This window comes from Arvicola amphibius, chromosome 5 (genome assembly GCF_903992535.2).
Source record: "Arvicola amphibius chromosome 5, mArvAmp1.2, whole genome shotgun sequence".
NCBI classification, from domain to species: domain Eukaryota; kingdom Metazoa; phylum Chordata; class Mammalia; order Rodentia; family Cricetidae; genus Arvicola; species Arvicola amphibius.
In genome coordinates, this window is record NC_052051.1 from 45,389,641 (window position 1) to 45,415,757 (window position 26,117).

At 48.6% G+C, this 26,117-nt stretch overlaps 1 protein-coding gene across 3 annotated transcripts in view; it reads right to left on the reverse strand.

The window, feature by feature from the left end:
* Positions 1-15,189: 15,189 nt before the first annotated feature.
* The window catches only part of Ebf4 (EBF family member 4), a 67,038-nt gene continuing 56,110 nt past the window's right edge, over positions 15,190-26,117 (reverse strand). The window contains exons 7-17 of one of the 3 annotated variants that reach the window (XM_042055106.1): positions 25,885-25,966; positions 25,066-25,183; positions 24,848-24,981; positions 24,619-24,745; positions 23,150-23,238; positions 22,959-23,024; positions 22,692-22,863; positions 22,421-22,606; positions 19,384-19,581; positions 16,257-16,332; positions 15,190-16,002 (exon numbers count right to left, since the gene is read on the reverse strand). In XM_042055106.1, coding sequence (XP_041911040.1) covers positions 16,262-16,332; positions 19,384-19,581; positions 22,421-22,606; positions 22,692-22,863; positions 22,959-23,024; positions 23,150-23,238; positions 24,619-24,745; positions 24,848-24,981; positions 25,066-25,183; positions 25,885-25,966 — 1,243 coding nt within the window. In that variant the 3' untranslated portion in view covers positions 15,190-16,002; positions 16,257-16,261. Of the gene's footprint in view, positions 16,003-16,256; positions 16,333-19,383; positions 22,142-22,420; positions 22,607-22,691; positions 22,864-22,958; positions 23,025-23,149; positions 23,239-24,618; positions 24,746-24,847; positions 25,184-25,884; positions 25,967-26,117 lie in introns of those variants that run through there. The other 2 variants (XR_005285523.1, XM_038331667.1) reach the window with 2 other exon arrangements.

Consider the following 26,117-nt stretch of genomic DNA (forward strand, 5'->3'; position numbering starts at 1 on the left):
AGTTATGTTGAACTGTCTTTTAAATGTTGTCTATGTCCGTAGATCTGTGTTGGTCTCAACCTTAGTCAGATAAGCTCCTTTTAGCGGTGGGCAGTGGTTAATGCAGAGACTCATTGCATTTGCACTCAAGAACCCACAGTGGCTGTGGTCACCTGCACAAGGGCAAGCCAGTCAACATTCCAGCATAGGGGGCAAGAGGCACAAAGCCCCGCCCTTAGCTGAGGCATGTTTCTGAGTGTCAGAAGACAACCTGAAGGAGTTGGTTCGTGGTAGGTGCCCTGACGAGTGGAAGAAAAGAAGACCAGGAAACCCTGAGTGTTTTTGAGTGTCCGCCACCTTCCCACACCTCTCTTGCACCTTCCTTCGCCTCCCTTTCCAGTTATCTTAATATTAAAGCCCCACAGTTTTAAGAACCCAATCAGGATGGTATTCACCATCAGGGCCGGAGAGATGGCTCAGTGGTTAAGAGCTTTGCCTGCTCTTCCAAAGGTCCTGAGTTTAATTCCCAGCAACCACATGTGCTCACAACCATCTGTAATGAGATTTGGTGCCCTCTTTTGACCTGCAGGGATACATGCAGGCAGAACACTGAATACATAATAAATAAATCTTTTTTTAAAAATGGTATTCATCATATACAAGAGACAAAACAAAAAAGTCCCAAATATATCAAACTGCCAAGCATCTCTTTGCCTCTACAAATAATTAAAAAAAAATAAACTGAACTGTTATGTTTGAGAACAAAGTTTAAAGAAGGGAAAAGCAGTAAAGTGTGTGGCAGAACATGGGGCCGCGGGTTAGGTTGGAGGTTTCTGTACTAAAGGGAAGGCCTTTTCTTTCCTTTACTTCTTTTTATTTTTTCCTTTTTTTAAAATTTTTTAAAGCAATGGGCTGGAGAGATAGCGCAGAGGTTGAGTACTGACTGCTCTTCCAGAGGTCCTGAGTTCAATTCCCAGCAACTACATGGTGGCTCACAACCATCTGTAATGAGATCTGGTGCCCTCTTCAGGCCTGCAGGCACAGATGCAAGCAGAACACTATATGCATAATAAGCAAATAAATAAAATAAACCTTTATTTTTTAAAGGATCCACGATCCTCCACTCCCAAGTGCTGAGAGCACAGGCTCAGCACTACAACTGGCCTATTATATGAAACGGCCAGTGTGGGTAAATCTGCAGATACAGAAAACAAATTACTGTGTAGGGAAGGGCACAACTGGGAAGGAGTCTTAGAGCAAAAATAAATAAGGTTTTGTGTTTGTCTTAGTGGCTATAGTTTTTGTCTTTCCCAGCTCTAAAACTGAATGTGTTGCTCATGATACATAGCTCTACAACTATATTGAAAACCATTGAACCGTATTATTGAAATGAGTGAATTATAAAGTTGCGAATTTTATCTCGAAGCTGTTACAAAAGTCTACACTGGCGGGTATACAGTGCATAACTAATAGTTCGTATGACAGGAGCACTGACGAGATGCCAAGGGAGCAGGGCTGGGGAGGAGCGGGTTCCTGCGCACCATGCAAGTGGGGCAGATGCTGATATACCGCAGAACGGCATTGCAGTCCCCATGGTGATCACTGAGAAAGTAACCAATGAAAATAGTGAAGGGAGAGCGGGGCACTCAAATCAGACAAAAGAAAGCATTTTTACCACAGAAAGACTTAGAGAAAAGCAACAGCAAAGTGGTATGTGCAAATCTCGTAGCTTAAATGAGTGGATCTCTTCCTCTAATTACACAGTGAATCAAAAAACACATTGTGTAGCTGAAGAGATGGCCCAGGAGTTACAAGCAATGGCTGCCCTTCCAAAGGTCCTGGGTTCAGTCCCCAACACCCATATGGCAGCTCGCAACAGTCTGCAACTTCAAGGGAATCCAAAATCCTCTCTGGCCTTTGTGAGCACACGGTGCACAGACATCCATGCAGGCAAAAATACCCTTACACACAAGCAACTTAAACACACACACACACACACACACACACACACACACACATCATGGGAGTGATTTTTCTGAGAAATATTGTTTAAAGTTTGCCTTTACAAATCAAATGTTCATTCAACTTGTAACAAAGTTAATGCTGTACTCTGCAGAATGTAACACCCGATTCTGTGTTACCCCCTCGGTACAGTTCGCCGCCACTGTACCGTACGCGAGTCGTCGGGCAAGGGCCTGGAGATTGAAAAAACACACAAAGAGACCTGGGTCATTCGAAAGGAGATCAGCCAAATGCCATTTATTTAACCTTGGGGAAATCCTTATATACCTCACAGCTGCCCAAAGATTTCCACCCAGGCAGGTGGGAAATTACCATACCAACGATGGAGTCAACAATGCCCTACAGCTAATCACCAGGCGTGGCAGAGGGAGCACAGGAACAAACAGGATGCTTAGTTAGCTGACCAGAAACTATCCTCAAGATGAGCCCCAGGAACAAGGGCAGATCCGGGCCCTACACTCCCTCTGTTGACACACTGGATACTTAGCCTGTTTAGAAATAACTGACCTTTAAGAATAACAATGCAATCAATCTTATGATTTAATTAACACCTACAAGCTCCACTAAACGCATAGCTTTGATTTTACTACATTCCCTGTTTCTTTGTGATCCATTCTTGCCCCTGACTCAGAACAATGCATGCTTGCTTCAGATGTGGTGCCTGGACCAAGGACCATCCGCTGGAAGCGGTGAGGCTTGGAAAGCACCCCCCCGCCCCCCCCCCCCCCGCAAATGTTGAAGGCAACAAGTAGATACAGATTGATAACATCTGATTGCGAGTTTCTGAGTCAAGAGGTTCAGAAAAAACAATTCCTCCCTTTATGAAACTCCTGTAAAAGTTCCTCATTCTTTCTGTATATTCATCTGAAATATTATTCTCAAGAAATAAATGTTAATGTATTTTTGTGCTCAAAATAAAACCTATTTGAAATCAACGGTGAACATGACAAAGGTGTTGTAAGACTGTGCTATACGTCTCCAGCTCAACACTCCCAAGTTAGCAAAGGCATTAAGACCATAGGCTCCAAATTTAACACGAAGCCACTACCTAAAAAGGTTTGCATGCAGGAAGGCTTGGGGAAACACAAACCAATACATTGACCTGGTTCCTCCAGGTATTGTGAAGGTACAGATGTTTTAAAAATCATATTTTTGTAAGAAATTCAAGTGTGTGAAAGTAGGTTGCTAACTCAGACCCAGCCAGAAGGGGCCATTTCATAAACAGCGTCCCCATGGTTGGGATAATGGGAAGTTTAGTCATTCCTGTTAGTCTGTTGAGCTCATTGCTTTTTTTAAAAATTTTTCTTATGGTTTATTTAACTTTATTTTATGTGCATTGGTGTGAAGGTGTCAGATCTCCTGGAACTGGATCTTCAGACTGTTATGAGTGCCATGTGGGTGCTGGGAATTGAACCCGGGTACTCGGGAAGAGCAGTCAGTGCTCTTAACCACTGAGCCATCTCTCCAGCCTGAGCTCATTGCTTTTTATTTTGGTTTCTTTATACCCATCATTTCATTATTGAAGCGGATTATTATTAATTTATTATTTTGTTGAACTTTTTAACATAATTGTATTTTTCAGTTCTAAAGTTTTTATTTGTTTGTTTTTTGGTTTTTCGACACAGGGTTTCTCTGCAGCTTTGGAGCCTGTCCTAGAACTCACTCTGTAAACCAGACTGTCTTCAAATTCAGAGATCTGCCTGCCTCTGCCTCCCAAGTGCTGGGATTAAAGATGTGTACCACCAGAGTCTGGCTAGTTCTAATGTTTTAATTAGCTTATTCATATCTCTGTTCTCACTCTCTCTCTTTTTTAATTCTTCTTTCTTTCTTTCTTTCTTTCTTTCTTTCTTTCTTTTTTTTTTTTGTGCCTTCCAGGAACTAGCTCTTGTAGACCAGGCTGGCCTCGAACTCACAGAGATCCACCTGCCTTTGCCTCCCGAGTGCTGGGATTAAAGGTGTGCGCCACCACCGCCCACATCTCCCTCTCTTTCTTTGCTAAGGCTGTTTTCATTTTGCTTCAAGTGTACTCATACTTATTTGTCAATCACTTTAAAATCATCCCTGTTAATTGTATTAATTTTGTATTGTAGTCAGGGTCCTTTTTTAGTCATTTTTTTAAATTTGTTTTGAGACAGGCCCTTACTCTGTCTGCCTGGCCTGGAACTTGATCTATAAACCTGACTGGCCTCAAACTCACAGTCATGCACCTGCCTCTGCCTTTCGAGTACTGGGATTAAAGACCTGTGCTCCCATACCTAACAGCTTTCTATTATAACTAGCTTTCTTCTGGTGCCTAGCATCTGAGGGATGGTGGGTGCTTTGTCAGATGGAGGTAGAAAATCCAGGTTCCCCATATCACCAAGGTTGGTTCCTAAGGAGCTGTTTCTTTTTACTGATAAGCAAGGGTGGGTAGTCTGGCTAAGTGTGTTCACCTGTGACACCCTGGTGTCAGGGAAAGGCTAACTTTGGGCCATGGTTCTGACCCTTCATTAGGCTTCTGGCAACACCAGCCCCAAAGGAAGACAGAAGCACTTCCTGCTGAACAGGGGTGGGAATGCTGTTTTTTTTTCTTCCCCTGTGGTCTTCTCTGAGAAATCAAGAGACAATGTGGTGGGAGGAGGCTTCACTGGTTGGCATGGATGGACATCACAGGTCTTCACTTGATCTTACCTGACACTGCTCCCTGCAACTTCAGGAGAGTGAAAAACTACGCTTTCTACCCGGCCTTTGCTGGTGTAGCCGGAAACGAGACAGTTTCGTCTGTGGAGTTAGCCAGGAATACTGTTTAATTCCTCTCTCTAGGGTTTTGTCTTAGAACCCTTCCTTCCCCATTAGCTCCCCTGCTCTGGGCTTCTTTCTCAGCACTTACCCTCCCAGAGCTATCTTTGTTCTCTGGGCATTGTCCTATGTCCCCTTTCTGTCATTTCTGTCATCAATTCTATTAATCAGTGGCACCTAGGGCTGTCTAAGAGAGAGTGCTCATTAAAACGTTGTCCCAGCAGTGTGGAGGAAGAAATAGAGCCGGTTCCATTGTCCTGCTTTTGTTTTGTTGTTTTTGAGTATCCAAGGGCCAGGAGAGCAGGGCTTGATGTCTAGGGGGACAGTAAGATCGCCATCCCTTTTCCTACCCTGGGTACTGGCAGAGGGTCACCTGACCTAGAAGGCAAGAGAGAAGGGAAAGGGAAATCAGCCTGTGGGAGTGTGATGGAGACAAGCTTTTGATCAGCTTTTAGTGATGTCTGTAGAACTAATGTAGACACTGCTCTGTGGTTTTGCCAATTTGACACAAGCTTAGACATATCTGGGAAGAGGGAATCTTAACTGAGAAATGAGATTGCCCATGGGGCATTTTCTTGGTGATTGGTATAAGTACGGGTGGGTCCAGTTCACTGTGGGCAATACCACTCCTGAGCTGAAGGTCCTGAATGCTGTAAGAAAGCAGGCTGGACAAGACATGGAGAGCAAGCCCGTAAGCAGAACTCCTGCATCAGCTCTGCATTCACTCCTGCCTCTAGGCTCCTGCCCTGCTTAAGTTCCTGCTCCAATTGTCCTCGGTTGTTGTGGAACATTCCTTTACACTGTGTGAAGATATATCACTGTGATTGGTTTAATTAAAAAGCTGAACAACCAGTCGCAGGCAGGATGTCCAGACACAGAAGATGCTGGGAAGATGAAAGGCAGAGTCACCAGCCAGATGGAGAGTAAGCAGCGTGGGCAGTATAAAGGTAATAAAGCCATGAAGCAAAAAGTAGATTGATAAAACAGGTTAATTTAAAATGTAAGAGCTAGTTAGTGATAAGCCTAAGCTATCAGCCAAGCTTTCATAATTAATAAGAAGTCTTCATGTGGTTATTTGGTAGCTGGTTGGCAGGACAGAAAGATATGCATACACTCAGTGATGGAATTGGACCTGGGAACTGTAAGCTGAAGGAAACCCTTTCCTCCCCAAGCTGTATTTGATGACAGCAATAGAAACCCTAACTAAAACAGACAGTATCATCATAATTGACAATTGTTGAGTCAAGTGCTTACTTGCCATCTGCATCCACTTCTGTGGCAGAGCTCTGCTGGCCTCTTCTAATGTCACGGGGGGGGGGGGGATGCATACTCTTTGCTTTTCAATGGCCTAGGATACATCCTATAAACTTATCTGTAGTAAAAGTGGTGTCTTCACCACTCAAGAAGTGGAGATGGCACAAAGGAAGGCCTAACTCCTTTTCCTAGAGACACCAGGCAGATGGGCATAGTGCTTCCCCAAGATCCTCTTTGCCAGCTGTTCACTTGGAGCTTCCGGCTAGCCCCTGCACAAGCTACCCTCTCTCCTACTTCCTCCGACCACCTATGCTGAAAAACCTCTGAACAAAGCAATGGCACCCAAGTAGCCCACCCAAGGACCTAGTTTTTGACCATATCTGAGCACAGTTCCAACTCCTGGCTGGCCGGTCATCACTCCTTGCCTAAGAAAACCTAGCTCAGGGTTGTGACTTCTCTGGCCTTATTCTCAGAGACCTGTGAACCCACCCAGGAATTGTTTTGTTCTCAATAGGCCTGCTGTTATATTTGTAATTGGCTTGATCTGGCTTACTGGGTCAGTAGGAAAACATTATCTGGAGAAATTTATCTGGAAAAAAACATATCTAGGTGCTGAAACCTGGGAGGAGTTGAGCCCTCAGCAGGTGGGCCAGGTGTGGTGAGGCTGCTCCTTTCTCTCACAGTCTTTGCCTCTGCCTTTTGACTTTTGACTTACGGTAAGTTTCCCATTTCCCAGGCATCTTCCTTCTTCATTTTTTTGTTTTTGCTTTTGTTTTTTTTTTGTTTTTCGAGACAGGGTTTCTCTGCAGCTTTTTTAGAGCCTGTCCTGGAACTAGCTCTTGTAGACCAGGCTGGCCTCGAACTCACAGAGATCCGCCTGCCTCTGCCTCCCGAGTGCTGGGATTAAAGGTGTGCGCCACCACCGCCCGGCTTCCCAGGCATCTTCTAAGAGGCACCAAGTGCCTCATCCAGGATCCAGGACCCCAGGTCCCCTGCCAAGCTTCAGCTCCATCAGGGCAAGCCTGTGTCAGAACAGAGACAGTCTCTGTTCTGGGGAGTCTTTGAGTTCAGAGACATGCTTCCCAAGGCTACTCGACCCCCACTGTTCGACTCCAGGCTATCACAGACGGTGCCTTTCCCTAGTCTTTGGTTTCCCGCACAGGCTTAGAAATGAATAACACTGAGTCTAAACCCAATCCTCAGTCATTCCTAAGGTGTCTGCTGCAAAATTTATCCAAATTGGGGCTGTCTCAGACCATAGACCCAAAACACCTGGTTTTCCTTTGTTTTGTGGCCTGACCTCACTACACTCTAGATAACCAGTCTAATGGCCACCACAGGCACTCTTGACTTTAACATCCTCCATGATCCTAAAACGTTTCTACAGGTGCTTGGGCAAATGGTCTAAACTCCCTCATGTCTGGGCTCTTGGGAACTGTGTCCTTGTCCCTTCCTCTATATCTGATGTTTCACAGCCCAGGTGCAACCAGCACGGATGGTCACGCTGGCAGACCCCTTAAAACCCAGACCTCTCCCATGACTGAGCCTCCAGAAATTAACTCTCTCTGTCTCTCTGTCTATCTCTCTCTGTCTCTCTGTCTCTCTCTCATCAACCTCCAACTCCCAATCACCCCCTCCCAACCACCCTGTCTCCTCCGCTCCTTCTGCCCACCCACTCCAACACCCTAGGCTTCCCTCTCCCCTCTTCCTCCTCCCTTTTTCTGGTTTCCATCATCCCACTGGCCTAAACCTCTTGAAGCATCGACTATGGCCTCTATATCCTCTAGATAATTAATCTAAATGGCTGCCTAATGGCTCTCTGGACCCTAATGTTGTTCAGGATCTTTACACCTTTTGTGATTGCGCAGGGAAATAGAGATCTTTTGTGTCTCTGTTTTTTTTTTTTTTCCTTTCTCTGCTTCAAGCCCTCTCTGTAGGCCTCCTGCTCACCATCCTATGTCCTCCTTGCTCTCAAGGCCTCAGGCCCTCCCCCTTACACTTATGCTTGTGAAACTGGAACTCTGGTCTTCTACCCAGCAGATGATACTCTTCCCCTAACCTCCTCCTCCTTCCGGTCATCAGTTTCGTTCCCAACAATCTCCTTTGTCCACCTCCCTCCCCACTCCTCCGCCCACCTGGATTTCACCAAAGCCAGACAGACTAGCCTTTACATCCTGGCTCTCACTCCTCCCCCCACTTCCTCCTCTCAACCCATGGTACTGAGGAGCCTGCCCAAGCCCACAGCTTCTCAGGTCATGTCCTTCAGGTCTGAACTTCAGTGGCTGCTATAGTACCACTGCCCACAATTTTGGGAGCCCCTCGCCCTCTCCCTGCCCATCTGGTCCCCACCTGCACTCCCTCCAATGTTAACCTTGCCCACTCTTCATGGCCCAGTTCAGCCCAGCTTGGTGAGGAGGAGCCACTATCCCAGCCCAGCCTCCTCTACACTCCTTATCCCTCTAGGGACCAAACTTCCCTTGGGCTCATGTGTGTGTTCAGGAGGGGGGTACTTTGCTCAACCTCTCAGGGTTGTCTAACCTGAGCCACTCCTTCCCTAAGCCAGTGTCCCCTCAAGGTGGTACCCTTTGCCAACCCCCTTTGAAGCCCTCCCTTCTTCAATTCTGCCACCAGCTCAGTCTTCCCTGATCCAGGGGATTCCCTTTTCCTGGGACTCCCCTGGACCCTCGGTTTTCCTTTGGTTATTCAGGTTCACCTCTTCTATAATAACAACATCAATCATCTATAAACAATCATCTGGACACCCCCAGGAGGGTTCTCTGATGTAACTAGACCCTGTCTAAAAATCTCTCATCCACAATTCATTCATCTCCCTATGATTCTGGTAATGCTGGTTCTACAGCTAACAAAGTGTGCCATAATTTCCTCTTCCTCTTTTAAGCCTGACTTGGGCCGAACACTCTGTGTGGTCTTTCTCTAGGTAATAGTGGACATCGCTTGACCTCAGCCCTAATAGGGTCCAGCTGAAGCATGGATGTCATAACATACTCAATTACTACAATTAATAAATTATCCAAGTAATTCCAGAAGGCCACCAAGAACTCAGCGGAGTCCCTAGACTCTCTCCAACCCCAGATCACTTCAATAGCTCAGGTAGTGATACCACGTCACAGAGCACTGACCCTCTTCACAGCAGACAAGGGAGACACCTCCAGGTTCCCGGGGAAAGGACCTCAGGTAGGATGAGCAATCCACTTCCTCTCTCTTACCCTGGTGGCTGTCCTCCCTTTCTGCTCTATTAGGGGACCAGTTGCTCTCATTTGTCTACTTTTCCTTCTAGTCCCTTGCCTTCTCTGCCTCCTCCAGGAACTGATTTGCAAAGTCTCCAGGGCGGCAGCTGACCAGATGCACCTTCGCCTGTACCTCCCTCTAAACACCAGCCCACTGACTCCGGACTCCCTCTCCCCATGCTGTCCCATGCTGGTAGGAAGCAGCCAGATCTGAACCGGTGCCCATATACCCAAAGAGGTCAGGATGTTCCTTGGTAGCTTCTGGCTTGCCCCTGCACAAGCTGAAAACCCCATCTGCTCTACTTCTCCCATCCCTGCCCATGCTGAAAAACCTCTGAACAAAGGAATGGCACCCACGTGCCCACCCAGGGACCAAACTTTTGATCATACTTGGGCACAGTCCCAGCTCCTGGCTGGCATGTCATTGCCCTTTGCCTAAGGTCTATAAAACCTCCCACCTTAGCTTTGAGGCACGACTTCTCTGGCTTTGTTCTCTGAGATCAGTGAACACACCTGAAGTTGCTTTGCTCTCAACAGGTCTGTTGCTATACTTGTAATTTGGCTTGACGCAGCTTACTGCATCAGTAGGGAAACTTATTATCATGAGATAATGGAAAAAGACATGTCACCAAGCAGAATACTCATCCCCCCATCTTGGTTAAGCGCTGGCTAACTCTGTGCGCAGTTATTTCCTTCTCCCAGGTATTGCCCATAGCCAAATGTGAGCTGCTTCACCCGGGTTACCACTCTGGCAGTCAGCAGCCGATTACCAGGAGCACGGGAATAATAAAGCTGTATCTTTTCACAAAGAAGAGCCTACTGCGGTGCCTTCAGCCTCCAGAGCTTGGAGAAGACATTATGCCAAATTGCCTCTTGCCCTTTCTCTTCTTCCAGAGACAACTTTCATGCATATCTAAATCTCTTCAGTTCAGGCTCTGCTTCCAGGGTCTCCTACCTCAGATTATAGTGTATGCTGAATAAATTACGGATAACGACAATGTAGCACCATCCCATTGGCTCTGTCAAGGGAAGGGAAGGCCTTGCTGGCTCTTTCTTCTGCTATTGCAGACCCACATCTGACACGCACCTCTCCTCATACCTTTGATATTGAGCTGCTTCAAGGGGAACCGGATTTGGAGTTCTGTCAACCTTAAGCACAGTGATGAGTTTTTTCATCGCTATGACAAACTTTTCAGTTTTCAAGTAAAACCAACATTACCTCACTCCGCGAGAAGTCTGACAGCCTTTTCTGGCCTGGCCTGACTCTACAGAGCTCCACGCTGGGGAAGCAGTGGGAGACCTACTCACAGGCCTGCCAAGTGTGGGCATTTGCAGCAGCTGCTCCACCACATTGCACCAGTAGCCAGTTTGTCTTGGCAAGGCGAACCTCTAGGCCCGGCTTCTTAAGAAAGAAGGCCTCCAGGAGTGGCCCAGAGAAACCAGTCTTTTACCACAGAAGCCAACGTTGGTCAGATTTGGATAAGGACCAGTTCAAAATGGTTGGGTTCTCCCCGGAATGGGGTCAGTTCTGGGAGAGGGCATGAATACACAGTAAGGAGCAGGCTCATGATAGGTACCAGGGCTCCATACAATTGAGGTTCCCACCACTCCCAGCCAGCCAACAACACACTGAGACAGCCTTCATTCTCAGACTGGCATACGAAGGGTGAGAAAAGATTTGGAGAACTAAGATGCTAAAATTCTGGCCCCTGGGGCTGGAGAGAGGAGTCAGTGTTCAGAGTGAATACTGACCTTGCTCACTTTCCAGTAACCATGCTACAGGTGGCTCGTAACTCCCTCTCCAGGGGCATCTAACACCTCTGGCCTCCTTGGGTATACACACACACACACACACACACACACACACACACACACACTTTCACATACAGCATAGAATTAAAAGTAAAATAAATATTTAAGATGCTAAGTCTCAATGAACAGCAAACCTGCTATTTGATGGTATTTTCCCTTCCCCTTTGAAATGCCTGGCTTCTTTGCTCTCAAGGAACAAACGAATCAAAAGGAAAGAAGCCACAAGCAGTCTTGTTCTGTTACTCCCTTCTGGAAAGCCTCGTCTTTACCTTCATAGCCATGAAGTCTATTCTGTTCTATCGCCTGCTGGAATCTCTGCACTCAAAACCCTCCTACTCATCCTCATGCCAAACAGTTCCTGTAGCTACAAACCCAGACCCCCTCCTTCCCCTAGACCCCCCTCGGGTGCTGAAACCCTATCAGAGCAAGGCGAGGTGCTTGGACACCTTTGTGCAGCAAGGGGACACAGGGGCTTCGAGGCAGGTCATCCACAGGGATCTTCTGGATCTCCAACAGAGGGAACCAAGAGCTATGTATGGCACCTAGCTGGGCTGGAATCACACAGTTAGAATGGAACAGCAAAAAGATGAGCCATAGGGAGGCCGAATGACCATGAGCAATTTGTTCTCATATTTTCTCCTCCCTGGATTCCCAAGAGGTACCAGAAGCTAACATGGAAAGAAAAATTGATATGGTGAGTAGATTTCTGTATTTTGCTTCCCAGAAGTCATTGAAACACATATTTTTATGTGCCAAGAGATAGAAAGGACAAGAGCAGGAGAGGGAGAGGAAGAGAATGAAGCTTCATATTAGCAATTAATATGTCTGGGCAGAAGGCATGCAGCGGTTCACCATTAAACATGCCATTCAACAGTTAATGCAATGGCTTAAGATCAGACATATAACTAACATAATTCATCACATTAACAAAGTAATCTTAAGATATGCAGAAAAGTATTTTTAAAAATTTGGAACTCAGTCATAATTTTAATTAAAAAATTAGATTTTATAATAACTATAAGCCAAACACAATACTTAATGGTGAAGCACTAAAAGTCCGCCGTCCAGGATCAAGAATAAAGATGTTCTTCGAGGCCAGCCTGGTCTACAAGAGCTAGTTCCAGGACAGGCTCTAAAAATAAACTGCAGAGAAACCCTGTCTCGAAAAACTAAAAAAAGAAAAAAGAAAAAAAAAGAATAAAGATGTTCACTGCCACTGCTTTTATTCACCATCAAATTGAAGATTCTAAGCTGTCCATTTAGACATGAAATGGAAATGAAAATAAAAACTTCAAATGTTTGTAGATCAAATACTCATATACTTAAGAAAGATGCATACTTTAGACAATCGATTGATAAAATATTACTAACTGAAGTGTGTTGCTGGATATAAAGATTTTTTTAAAAAAATCAGTTGTGCTTCTAAGTGACATTCATAATAAATACTTACAAAATGAAATGTACAATTCTATACAATATTTCACATGAAAGATTTGCAAGACTATCATGAGAAGTCCTCAAAATATTATTTTTTAAATTTGTTTTATTTTGAGATTATAATAGAATTACATAATTTTCCCCTTCCCTTTCTTCCCTCCAAACCCTCCCATATAACTTTCCTTTCTTTCCTTCAAATTCATTAATCTCTACTGCAGTGAGATGGAGAAAAGACAGGAAGATTAAAAAATAGAGCTGGGCAATGATTATTCATTTAAAAACAAGCACGTTTGATCCTTTGGTCACAGCCCAGATGGTTTAGCTGGGTGTGGTAGTGCACCCCTTGAATCTCAGCACTCAGAGGCAGGCAGATCTCTATGAGATTGAGATACATAAAGAGATACATAAAGAGATCCTTAAAAATATATATATACCAAAAAAATCAACCAATTAACCAAAGAAACAAAAAACCAAACACAACTAATAATGCCATGGAAGAGAATGGGAGCATGGAAGAACTGAGAGATAAGGACTCTAGGGTACACATTTATGGTCCATGCTGCACATTCATCAGGCTCTCGTACTGATGGTCTTTTTGCAAACATCAAACTTCTAGGCTCATTCTGCTCCATCATCCACTGGTTGTGGCTATCATCACTGCGGTGACAGCAGAAGGGAGGGGCTTGAAGGTCAAGTGCAAAGGCATGCACAGACTGGAGGATGGTGGCTACTCCGGGCAAAGGAGCAGGACTTGAGAATCACAGACCTTGAAAAGTCTCTTCTCTAGGGGAGAAAGATGCTGTGGACTGTGTCTGTTCCCTGTGTGGAAAAATCATCCTAGAGAAGATAGAACTTGGGTTTATGTGAACCACCTAAAACGTGTTTAATACTGTGTCTTCACTCACACACACACACACACACACCACATACACACACAATCAAGTAACAAACAAATAAATATAACAAGAAATTCAAAATCAATCAATATCAATCAACAAATAAACATAACAAGAAATTCACCATAAACTGTGTGCCGGACTGGTAAGACGATGCAATGGGTAAGAGCACCTCTATGCATCCCTGGATTCCACCATGAAAGGAGAAAACAGACTTCTGAAAGTTAGTTCTGACCTTTGACCACTGAACTCATACTGTGACATGCACACACGCACACATGCGCATGGGCACACGAACACACACAGAGAGACAAATAATAAGAAAGTTTTTATTTTAAATTAAAATATTGGTTGTGTCAGGGAGGAACTGACCTTGGAGGTCACTCTGGCAGAAGGATGTTTATCTTTCTGCAGGAGAATGAGACTACTGTTTCAGGTTTCTCATTCTGATGTAAAATCTACCTGAAACTGGTGTGTGTGTGTGTGTGTGTGTGTGTGTGTGTGTGTGTGTGAAGAGAGGTCATGTAAACTCAAATGGGGCAGTGAGTACTGAGATGGGACCACACTGAGGAAAGACAGATATCATATCTCATTTTATATTGATCATGGCACCTGACCCATTTGGGGGACCAGACGCAATCACCATCCAGTTACCAGTTGTCTCCTGTACAGATTACAGTCTGTAGAGACCTGGCCTTGAAGGCTCGGCTTGCTAAGAAAGGCTTGGGTAGACAGTCTTTGCTTTTCTATGTGGGCTTTCATCCGGAACAGCATGGGAAGCCAAGCACTGAGGGCAGGGTGATACCAATCATGCATCCCAAGTGAAAGGAATCCTAGATTCTGTCCAAGAACACTAGAGACCAAGTGGAGACCTCTAAGGACAAGACCAGCCTATCTGCTGTGACGAGGATATTTTCCCAGAAGGCTGCAGGGCATTGGTGTGGGGGGTTGGTAAAGACAGGGTTTCCAAATGCCTGAGGTCAGATTGGGCATTGGACTCACTGGATAGTGGATTTAAAGGGGAAAAAACCCCTGGCTTTCAGAAGGAGAGAATGTGACCTTACCTAGAAGTGTGTTTCAGGGTCTGGGTGCCTTCTAGCACTCTGGGTGGGTGAATAACCAAGGAAATATTTTTTACTATGCTGTTTTTAAACTCTTAGGTAAAGTCAAAAGGGGTCTGGGGAAGAGGCAAAGAGGGTTGAAGTGTGATTTGGAGGGGCCTCCTGGGACCCACAAGCCACCCTCCTAGCCCAGGTAGGTCCTCGAGCCTCTGAAAACAGATTTCATTTCTGTACCCGTACTAACATTTTTGTTTTGTTTTTTGGAGACAGAGTTTCTCTGTGTAACAGCTCTGACTGTCCTGGAACTCACTCTGTAGAACAGGCTGGTCTTGAACTCACAGAGACCCGCCTGCCTCTTTTCCCCAATTGCTGGAATTAAAGGCATGTGCCACCACCACCTGGCTCTAGGTTAGTATCTAACATAGTATTTAACATGTTCTGCTCTAGTTCCCAGCAATGTCTTGAAACCCTCATCTTGGTCTTGGCCAGATAGTCAAGATACCAAGTTCTACATTCCTGATCTACGTTGCCCCCTTAGAACACTGTTGGGACCGAGCTCATCTAGGAGACAAAGCAGGGGCTGATTTCTCAGCTGATCACTGGAGATGCCTTAAAAGCCTGAGACACAAAGTTGCCCAGAGGCATGGATCAAAGTGGCCCCAGGAGAACTGCAGAGTCGCTGAGAAAAGCAGACCAAGGAAGCAGGCGAGAGAGGCCATGTGGCCACCTGCATCTCGTTTATTGTTCCATTTTGTCCAAACTCAGCAGAGTGTTAGGCCACCAAGGGGCAGCCAGGCTGATCTTTGGGGCCAACTAGAGTTAGGTGTGTGGTGGTAGGGGACAAAATTCATGAAACATCCATTGGGTAAGAGTCAAAATTCAGGAGGCCCTTCTGTGCATCTTCCATGCCTAAATCCCCCACCGCAAGGAGGCGTGATGGGATCTGCATGAATGTGCTACTCTCAAACGAAGTGGGGGCAGCCACTGGGGTCCAGTGGCTTGTGGGCAGCTCCATGGGAGCCTGAATGGGACTCCTAAGATGGCTAGACACCACCTTTGCACGAGAGAAGGTGGGCTGCAAGGCCAGGTGAGGTGAGTCAGATGCAAACAGGACCTCGTCTAGATCACCTCTCCCTGAGCTGTCCTCTTTCCCGTGGTTCCCAGTTCTTGCTCATCTTACCAACATCTCCGGTCTTTACAAAACCCATCTCTTACAGAGGAACCAATCCAGTGGGTAAGGCCCGACATCCCAACACCTCCCTATGATGCTCTCTTGCCAAGAGCATCCTCACAGTGCTGGGCTTCTAATGCGCCCCAAGAAAGGGAGGTAAGAATGAGGGTCTATGGGTATGTGGGGCCCTTGAGCACAGAGGTGAAGGCCTCTCCCTGTGCATCCCAGGAATTGAGGTCTATCCAGAGTCTTGACCCTATATCTGTTTGTGCTGCCATCCCAGCCATGATCGTGAATCCAGAAGGACCTTCAGTCCAGCTTCATTAGGGGCAGCACCTGCAGACCTGGTGGGACAAGAAGGAAAGAAGAAAATCTTGGAGGAAGGTTGGCTGCAGGGGGATAGGAAACCACTTCTCTCCATGTACCTTAGTCAGCTATCTAGAAGACAGGCAGAAGGAAGACTTGGACCCCAACTCCCCAACCCTGCCAAACCTATTCCAGGGCTAAAAGAGAGAGAGAGAGAAAGAGAGAGAGAGAAAGAGAGAGAGAGAGAGAGAGAGAGAGAGAGAGAGAGAGAGACACTAAGATGGACACCTACCATAATTAAGAGTATGCCAGGCCTTGGAGCCCCCGAGCTGCAGAGTGGAACTTGTCAGTATCTTCAAAAGGCTGGTCTGCGGTCACCAAGGAGAGAGGGAAATAAGCCTTCTGTGACCTGGTGATCTTACCTGCATGTTCTTCTCTGGACGGAAGACAGAAGGCAGGTATATAATACCTTCTTCAGGCTGTCAATCTATCTGGCCCTTGTTTGGGACCAGCACTATAGATGGAAAGGTGAGGGGTACCACTTTGGCGTCTCAGGATGTACAGCCTACACCCTTGACTTCCTTACTTCCCTGACCTCTAGGCTTCTCTTCTAGGCTGCCCTCTTCCTCCCCTTCTTCCCCCACCCCCATGTGTAACATGTAACTGTGTATCTGTGTCTGTGGTGTACATATGTGTGTGCAAGTGGGCTCACCTATGCATGCGTGTGGTGAAGGCCTGAGGTTGGCTCTGAGTGTCTCCCTCCACTTGATTTTCAAGACAGGGTCACTCACTGAAACTGGAACTTGCCATTATTTTCCAGGTAGACTTACTGGCCAGTGAGTCTTGGGTATCTGCTTGTCTGGCCCAGGGCCACTTCACTGGTTCTCACCCAACTGGTTCCTTTCCTTGAGCTGGCAGGACTCTGGAGTCCTATCCTTCCCATCTCTCACATTTTAAGCTGTGCGCGCGTGCACACACACGCACACACGGACAAATTATCCAAACGTTGGAAATAAGACCAAGAAAAGGGGTGCTGTGCCTTTAAGGGGTGGAAGTTGGGAACAGGGTCCTGCTATATGATCCAGGCTGGTTTTGAACTTTAGATCTTTCTCAGCCTTTTAAGTTCTGGGTTCCCCAACTCCACCTTCCTGACATGGCGGGCAGGCTGCCAGGCCCACCCAACATTTGTTTGTGTTCTGGGGAATCAGAACTTTGGTCTAAGAGCTTTAACCTCCGAGCCATCTCCCCCAGGCCGTACCTATTCTTTTTCTGTTGCTGTTGTTTGTTTTTCCGAGACAGGGTTTCTCTGGAGCTTTGGAGCCTATTCTGGAACTAGCTCTTGTAGACCAGGCTGGTCTCAGACTCACAGAGATCCGCCTGCCTCTGCCTCCCAAGTGCTGGGATTAAAGGCATGAGCCACCTCTGCCCAGCCCTCATGTATTCTTTAAGTCACTTACTCACCCTGTTAGCTCACTCATGAGTTAAGTTTTTTACATTTATCTATGTGACTTATCTTCTAATACTTTGCATATGGTTTCTATATCCTGGCTTCCCTTTCTAGACACCTTGCTGGGGCCTCCTCCCCTAGAAAAGGAATTAATTCTTCAAACCCTGCTTGCTTGGGCAAGCCCTTTCTCGACAGCAGTTCATACTGTGGATGGCACACCAGCCAGTCTTCCAGCCCTCTTTCCCTGTATATAAGTTTGGAATTAGTTAAACCACCACCTCAGAGCTGTCTGGATTGTCCAGAGGAACAGTCTCCAGAGGGAAAGAACTCGTTCTATCTGCAGAGAGGGCAGAGCACAGCAGAAAATTTCCAGACCATAGTGGGTTGCTGCACCATCCTCCACTACAGCTAGTTTTTCTGGACTACCGTGGGTTTCTGGACTACCCTCCACTACAGTCAGTTCTCCTGGTGGTCAGGTGGATTCTCTAACTACTGTGTGTATTTGGCATCCTTAGTAGTCTTCTTGTGCCCCAAGAGTGCTTCACATTCCTTCCAGTGTCCCCAGAGTCTCATAGAGAAAACCTGAGGGCTCAGAGGCCTTTCTAGGTGCTGTCTACAGTTCTCCCAAGTTCATCCTGCAGGGGGTTGAAGGATGACTGTGGGTCTAGCACAGAGGCTTGGCTTCCATGACTATTTTGGCCTCAGCAAATCATATCATATTTAGAAGACTACATGGGTATCTCTTCCTAAGCCCCAAAGATATTCCCGGGAACTAATGCCCAAGATGTTCTTTTTTTAAGATAAATTTTGTGCCTGGCATGGTGTTGCACACTTTTGATACCAGCACTCAGGAGGCAGAGACAGGTGGATCTCTGTGAGTTCAAGGCCAGCCAGGGCTTGTCTCAAAAGTAAATAAATAGAAAATAAAATTTGTGCTCTAATAAATTTCTTTTCTTAGAAGATTCACAGTGTAGTTCAGTTTACTGAAAACTACATGAATATCACCATTTACTAAAGAACATGGATTCTTCCCTGAGGAATGACCAATTCTATCTGGGAGGCTATCCTGTAGGGCATGTTCTACCCTAGCCTCTGTCAGCTCACTTGTCCATCAGACTGCAATGAAACCTTCAAGAGGTTTCTGTACCTGATGGGGGCCTTCGGACCCCATACTAAGAATCTAACTCCCGTTTTTTAAGCACCGACTATGGAGCAGGTGACAAGTCAGGTGCTGAGCTCAGGGCTAAGCTCTGCTTTGGGTCCCAGGAGATCCTTCCAGACATCCCTGTAGCTTCATCATGAAGGCCTGCCAGTCTTGAACATGACAATCTTATCTAGCTCTGCCCCCAGCTATCCCTCCTAACTCAGACTTGCTCTACCCCACATCCTGTTACTTTTACCTCCTTCCCCACAGCTGAGCTTCCAGTGACTGTTTGGGTGGGGAAATCTCTGAGGGCTGAAAGTATCTGCTGCCTGTGTGTATAACGAGAGAATGTCCCTTTCACTACTGGGACACAGGAGGGGGACTCCTTCTTAATTCCTAGTCTGTACATCAGCACAGGGGAAGTTAGGCTAACCCTTCTTCAAGGTCAGTGCCTGCTTGTTTATTAGATAACCCTGCATCAACGCAGTATGTCCCTCTGGTGGACACAGGAGAAAGACATACAACCTATATGGGTTCCTTCATCTCGTAGGGTTAGGTCTTTGTTCTAGGCTCTGTTGAACAGAGTTGGACTACAGGAACCTTTTCCAATTGGGATTTCAATCTCCTTGGTCAAGTGGCCAGTTGAATGGGTCTAGACAAAGGCCAGGGCACATCTAGCTTTAAGGCTCAAGGTTCAAGGAAGTGGAGTTCAGATGGCCTTCCTGGACCCCCACAGAACCTCTTGCTGGGCCCTGCATGGGACACTGGTGATGATCAGATGCAACAGGCCTTCCCTCAGGCCACTGCCAGGCAGCCTTGATTGCTCACCTGGAAGCCCTTCTCTGTGGGCTCTGGGGCAGGCCTGCGATGGGGAGCTGGGTGGGCGCAGCACAGGGGCGAAGGCGCTCCTCTGTTTGACAGCGGAGATCATGTTGACAGGCGAGAAGGAGAAGACGCTGGTGGTGGGGGCAGCGGCCGGGAGGGACATGGAGGAGGCAGCCGCCAGCGGGGGGCTAGAGGGCATGACTCCGGGGCGGGGCGAGGAAGGGGCAGGTGCAGCAAGGAAGGCAGTGGGAGACACAACAGGAAGACAGTACCAGAGTGAGCAGCAGGGTTGGGGTGCCACGTGGGCAGTGAGTCCCGTGTGGGTTGTTGACCAGGCTGCAGGCTCAGACCTCCCTGGGGGCTATGAGGGTCCTGAGAAGACCAGGACAAGATAATGTCTAGAGGTAAGAAGGGAGCTGCTGGATGCTGGACCAGCCCTGGCCTTTTCAGGTGTTCTGAACACCATTTTCAGGGCTGGAGAAGACAGGATCAGGCCCAGGGAAAACGAAACAAAGCAAGTAGTGGGCAGTGCTCTCAGAGATGGGAGATAAGAAAGAGGTGGAAAGGTGGAATCCTGCTGAGCGCCACCGGAGTTCTGAAACGCTAAGAAATGCTTATGGGGCTGCGCTGCCAAGGCTCCGCTCAAAGTTCAAGAGTCACATCAAAGTCGGAGTAAGTAGACAGGGATGAAGTTTTGGTGTCTATGCAGCCTATATGCACCCTCCCGTCTAAAGCCGCTCTACCATGAACGGCAGCTCACACAAGCCCCTAAGTTTGTCTCTACTGAACGTTCCTACGCAATGCGCCCTGCACTTTGTTTCTCTGCTCCCCAGCCCTGGGCACTGTTTCTTCCACTTTAATTCAAGGCCCTGCCATCTCCAGTCTGAACCCCGGGAGCCTCTCGTATCTGCGAGGGCTCCTGTGTAGCGCAGCTCAGTTCCACCTTCTATGTTTTCATCTGAACCAATTCCCGGCTTCGCTCTTCTAAAGACCAGCAGGTAGGATTTTTTAATCTTCTCCAACCAGCAGGCAAGGGACAGCGGGTACAGACTTCCTGGAAGAAATCTGTGGCTGAGAAGGCTACTTTGACATCAGAACACCCGTTCGCTGTGGGTATAAAAATGACTGCAATAGCACCTATCCTCAACATCCTTAGCCTGCGGTCACCATCTCCTAGAGAAAAATGCTCAGTGCTTCCTGGTAAAGACCTGGGCATTACAGAGTGCTTAACACCTATTATATAAAAAAGAATATTTGTGGTATCTGCCAAGGCTCAGAGAACTAATAGCCACATTTTGCAGAGTTAAGGAGTTCTACAAAGACAGCCCTAGATCCTCTGACTAGGACAATTCAGGGACATCCTGGCGAACTCAGTGAGAATGACACCCTATGTAAGTGTGTCTTTCTGAGACGGGAACAGGCCTAGGTAGCACCCCGAGTGACCCTGCTGAGGGTGAGTGACTCTGGAAGTTCTGGTCTGGCTGACTGGGGTGACCCTGGAGAGACTGTGCACTGGGGCAGCCCCCTTCCACTGCTGACATACTGCTGTGTGTCTGGGAAAGGGTGAGAGAGTCAAACACAACGGAAACCAGAAGGCTGAGAGGTCACTGCCTTAGAACGGAAGGGATGTGGAGCAGTGGGAGCTGGCTAGGTGCCAGGAGAGACTGGCCTGGGGGTGGAGGGACACAGGAAGGCTACAGCCCGTGTGGACTCTGGCTTGGGGGGGACGTTGGGTTCCACAAATTAAGTCAAGGTCAAAGGAAGGTGCCAGGCTGGATTTGTAGCCAGTAAGAGCAGCACCCGTGGTAAAGAAAGCTAGGCAGGTAGCTAGACGGTTATTTTAGGTAATGAAAAACAGACAGGAATGGAGAGGCAGAAGCGTGGAAACGGCAGGTAAAGCCACAAAAGCTCCTTCTTTGGCAGATGTCACTATTTCTCAGATTCATAGTGCCCCAGGCCCTGAGGGACAAACTCTCTTGTGACCAGTAAAGAGGTTCTTGCTGGTGAGAATGGGTGCACAGAGAACCCCCAAGCTTAGTGCTCTCACCATGTGGATTATAAGTACCCGCCAAGCAGCCATCGGCATTTCAAGAGACTGGCAGGCAGTGTGAAATGATTAAGCATAAAAATCCATCGTCCGTCCATCTACCACAGAGCTACCTAACCCAAAATGCCAAGCAACTACCATTCAGACTGGGCCTACAAAATCATAACGTTCTTTCTGAACTTTGTCTGGTTTTCTAGAGACATATTCAGATAAGAGAGCTATCTGAGGTGGGGGCAAGGTGGGGAGGTGTTACTGATCTTGTTTTACTGAAAGGTGCAACCTGTTGAATGTCTGTCAGCTCCTGGCGAAAACACTCAATTCTGAATTCAGTCCAGATCACAAGGAATTCTCATTATGCCTGAACCATCTGGGAGAACCTGAGAGGCTGCCCAAGGCACTCAGAGGGATGGGACAGGAATAAGTGCCCTATGGGTGAGGGAGTGAGGAAGCTCCTCCAGGGCCCCGCCGAGCCCCTAGGGGCCGCCACTCGGTCCACCGTTTCCTCCCCTGCCCCAGGAAGTGCTGCTGAAACCCGGAGCCACACATCCCGGGGCTGCGGGGCGCTGGAAGCCCGAGTCTCTAGAGTTTCCTTAGGCTTCCAGCAGGGGCCGCCAGCCTCCTCCCGAAGTCCCGGCGAAGGACCAAAAGGTTGCTGTCCACCAGGTTTCAGCACAGGTCCCCCTAATTAAGGGCGGCTCCACAATCATGGGAGGGCTAGAAGCGATGTGTACAACTGGGGTCAGCAAAGAGGGCTTAAGGTGCAAGAAGTTTGGCCCCAGGATCTCGGGGCTCCCCGAGGAGTGAAGCAAGGCCCCAAATCAGGGAGTGGGCGAATGGAAGGAGGACTGAGGGTTCTCCATGGCTAGGTCAAGGTCCACCCGCATAAGCCAGGAACTGGAAGCCCTCACCCCAGGATGGGCTGCAGGCAGGGCTGAGTCTATTCAACATTCCCAGGCTGGACCCGCCCCCTTCCTGTGGGCTGGGGACACTCACTGGCGAAAGGTGAGGTTGCGGTGGAGCCATTGAGGAAGCTAGGGGACCCTGGCACGCCGAGGCCAGTGACACTCGGCGCACCGTAGCTGCCGAGACCAGCTCCAAGGCCACTGCCATAGCTGCTCTGCTGAGAGCCAGGACTGGGCGCGAACCGGGGCGACGCGCTGCCGCAGCTGCGGGCATAGCCTGCGGGAGAGTGGCGGTTAGCCCAGCTAGCGGTGCTGGGCTCTTCTGGTGCACCACAACTGAGGGCAGGGGTGGCGACACGCACCCGGCTCCGGGGTGGCGTCCCCGACGGCGATGGCCAGAGGGCTGCTGAAGGCGTTGATGCCCACGACGGCGGGGTGTGGATGGCTGGGGGCAAGGGGTCCGAGGGGTGCAGGTGCGCGCGGGGCGCTGTACAGAGCCTCGGCCACGTCCGCTGCACGCTTCAGGAGGAGCTCCTGCGAAGACAAGAAGGGGGCACGGCCGGGGCAGTGGCAGGCGCGGGGTCAGAGCCCCATGCCCTAGTGCTGGGAGGCGGGCGGAGGCACCATACCTGGTTACTGCTGGGCACTCCGTACAGGGCCTCCGCCAAATCAGCCGCCCGTTTCAGCAGCACTTCCTAGGGCACGGGAGGAGACAAAAGGACCGAGGGGCAGCCCCTGGGGCGCAGCGAGGCCCTGGAGGGTCTTCCTTATCCCCCTCGCCCACTGGACATCCTTATTCCCGACCCACTCCTCTGAGTACCTTAGGCAGCCTCTCAGGGTCCCCCGGGTGTCTGGGAATGACTTTTTGTAGCCTCTGGAATCCGTAGTCAATGGTAGGCTCATTAAGGGCTGCGGAGAATGGCAATATTTGGAAGATACCCCTCCCGGAACAGAACTTACCTTCCCCAAGTCCAGCTCCATGTTGCCCAGAAACCCTTCGCTCAAATATCAGTGAACGTCAGGGGAGTCATCTCAGTTCCTTCATTTTATTTGGTCAGAATTAACGCAACAAATATTTACTGAACCAGGCTCTGTGCCAAGCTTGGCATCATCAACACACACACACACACACACACATACACACACACACACACACACACTCTTCTATACTCAGGATTTTTGCATTTGGTCATATCAGTTTGCCATAAAAAAAAAACAAGAACAATATTTATCATGGATCAGGCAGCTTCTCCGCAACATGCAATTATCAAGGTTTGCATGCACTTCAGGAAAGGGAGGGACCAAAACCAGGGGCTCTCAGGAGGGCACAGTGCTCCGCCCCTGTCTCTTCCCCCTCTTCCCCTTAAGTGCCTTACTCCTCCCTGGTCTCAAAGCTCTTTCTTCACTTCCAATGCTAGACTTAGTCAGTTTCCTCTCCTTTCCCCAAAGCACGAAGTGCCCACTTCCTGGGCTTTGCGCTAGCCAGTCTCCCTCCGTTCCTCTGTAGTTAGAGCTTAGCTACTTCAGCACAGACTCCCAGGGGTGGGTTCTCCTCTGTCAAGTCCTCTACTCTGTAACTCCACCCTCCCACCCATCCATCCTGGGTTCGCAGTTCAGGATACCTGCTACCTGAGGGTATCCTGAGCCCCCAAGCCTCAGTGACTATGGGGAGAAGCCAGTGGCTGGGGGTGGGGGTCTGACACAAAAATGGCAGTGAATGAGGATTTCCACCAGGGGTCAAATGGAACCCAGTTTTCAGTGCAACCCCTTGAGCCTGTGCTAACTGCTCACTGAGGCACTGTACAAGGGTGTGTATGTGTCTGTGGGCTCACACACCACTGTGTGGACGTAGAGTGCTGCCCAGAAGACCCAAGATACCCAGGAAAAATTTGGAGACTAATGAGTCCATTTGGAAGCACCTTAGAGGTTAAAAAAAAAAAAAAATCGAAACAAAAGAAGACAAAAAGAAAACCCTCAAAGAGGTTCTGAACTTCAGAGAACATGGCTAGGAGGGAGAGACATCCCTTGGGGAGAGCACTTGAAGCAGAATTTGCTTCCAAGGTGCCAGGGAGAGAAACTCAGGGAGGGAAACATAGGCCAAGAGGAAAAAGAACTTTGAGAGATCACTTAATAGGTGTGGGCGAAGGTGTGGGGGGATGAGGAGCAGCTGCTTAGGGCATGTAGTGCACCCATAAATTTCTGTCACCCCCTGCAACTGTGTTTGAGTTTTGAGCTCAGAGGGTTATCTCTGTGGATCTTAGTCCCTGCGTCAGCTGCCTTATTCCTTACCCGTGTAGACAAAGCGGCCGGGGGCTCCTTTACAAAACTGCTTGGATTTGTAGGAGAGGGTCACTTCTACCACCCCAGGGATGTGCCGCGGCGGCGTCTGCACCCGGATGGCGTGGGGAGTGATGAGCTGTGAGAGGAGAGGGGAGGCCTGCAGGTCTAGTCCTGTGGGGAGGGCTTAGCCCTGAGACTCGGAGGAAGACCAGAGGGAGACCGGCAGGGGCTGGCCCACCTCGCTCCACAGGAGCACGCTGCCAAACACGACCTGCAACCCGTCGAAGAAGTTGTCTCCGATGATAATGACGGTGGCGCCTCCCGTGGTCCAGCCCTCCCCGGGGCTGATGGCCTTGATGCAGGGGGTGGCAGCTGGGAGGTAGGAGAGGACCCAGGTCAGGGGGCTGCACCAAGATGGAAACTGAGGTTGGCCAGGGCTGGGCCGGGAGTCCTGACCTTCAGAAGGATCCAGGCGCCGGGCCCTGCGGCCATGTTTGGAGTTGTTGTGCACAAACATGTTGTCAGACACGGCCAGCACGTGTCCGTCCACACTCACTGTCGTGGACACCACCACCTGTGTGGACAGAGAAGACAGTCTGGCTGGGGAGAACCAGCACCTTGAGGTGGGTGACTGGAATTCAGAGTGTCCTTAGGTGAGGGGAAGTTCAGTTGGGTGGGGGCTGTGCTGGTAGAGTTGAACCCAGCCGAACCAGGTGACACCCCCCAGATGAACTGACCTCTCAGGAGCTACAAAAATCAAAAGCCCTGAAAAAGTTGTAGCTCCACAGGCAGAGAGAACCGTCTGTTGATGTTTTGCACACCCGGGAACGCTATTCAGTATCATTCAAGTTTGGAGACAGGAATGTCTTCCTAAAGTTGGGGCTCAAATCAGTTACAGAACCCATCAACAGAAGCCCCCACTTTATTCTGGGCAGGAAATCGGTGCTGCCTTCTTCTCCCTACCCCCTGCTTTGGGAGGGGTGTGCAGGTTGGGGAGGTGCTGAGGGCAGCTGTTCTCAGCTTCACACTATGCAAATTACCTGGGTCGTTAATCATGTAAAAATGTCACAATTAGCATCTTCTTAAGTGGGACTCTAATGAAGCCTCCCTTGGCAGCCAGCATAAGTTGAGATGGAGCTGCCCTACCCCCAGCAGGCACCAGACCCTGAGGCTCAGGGCTAGGCAGAGATCTGCTCTGGCAGGGTCACAGCTTTCCCTTCACCTATCAGGAAAGGGTAGATTTGCATGGGGTGAGAGGGCTTTTCCCAAGCCTACCTGGAAGCGGCGCATGTCTCGGGGATTCCCTGCATTCTTCAAGCAGTTCTGGTTGCATTTGAGAAAGAATTTGAGGAAGAACCTGAAACGGTGAGGTTTGGAGGCTCAAAGGTCTGGGGGTTCTGTAAACAGATGAAGATCACGGCTCCCTGCCATGCAGCCTCCTAACCCAGTGACACCCCTTGTTTGCTTATACACAGGTGCACACTCCATATTCCTATCTCAAGCTGTGT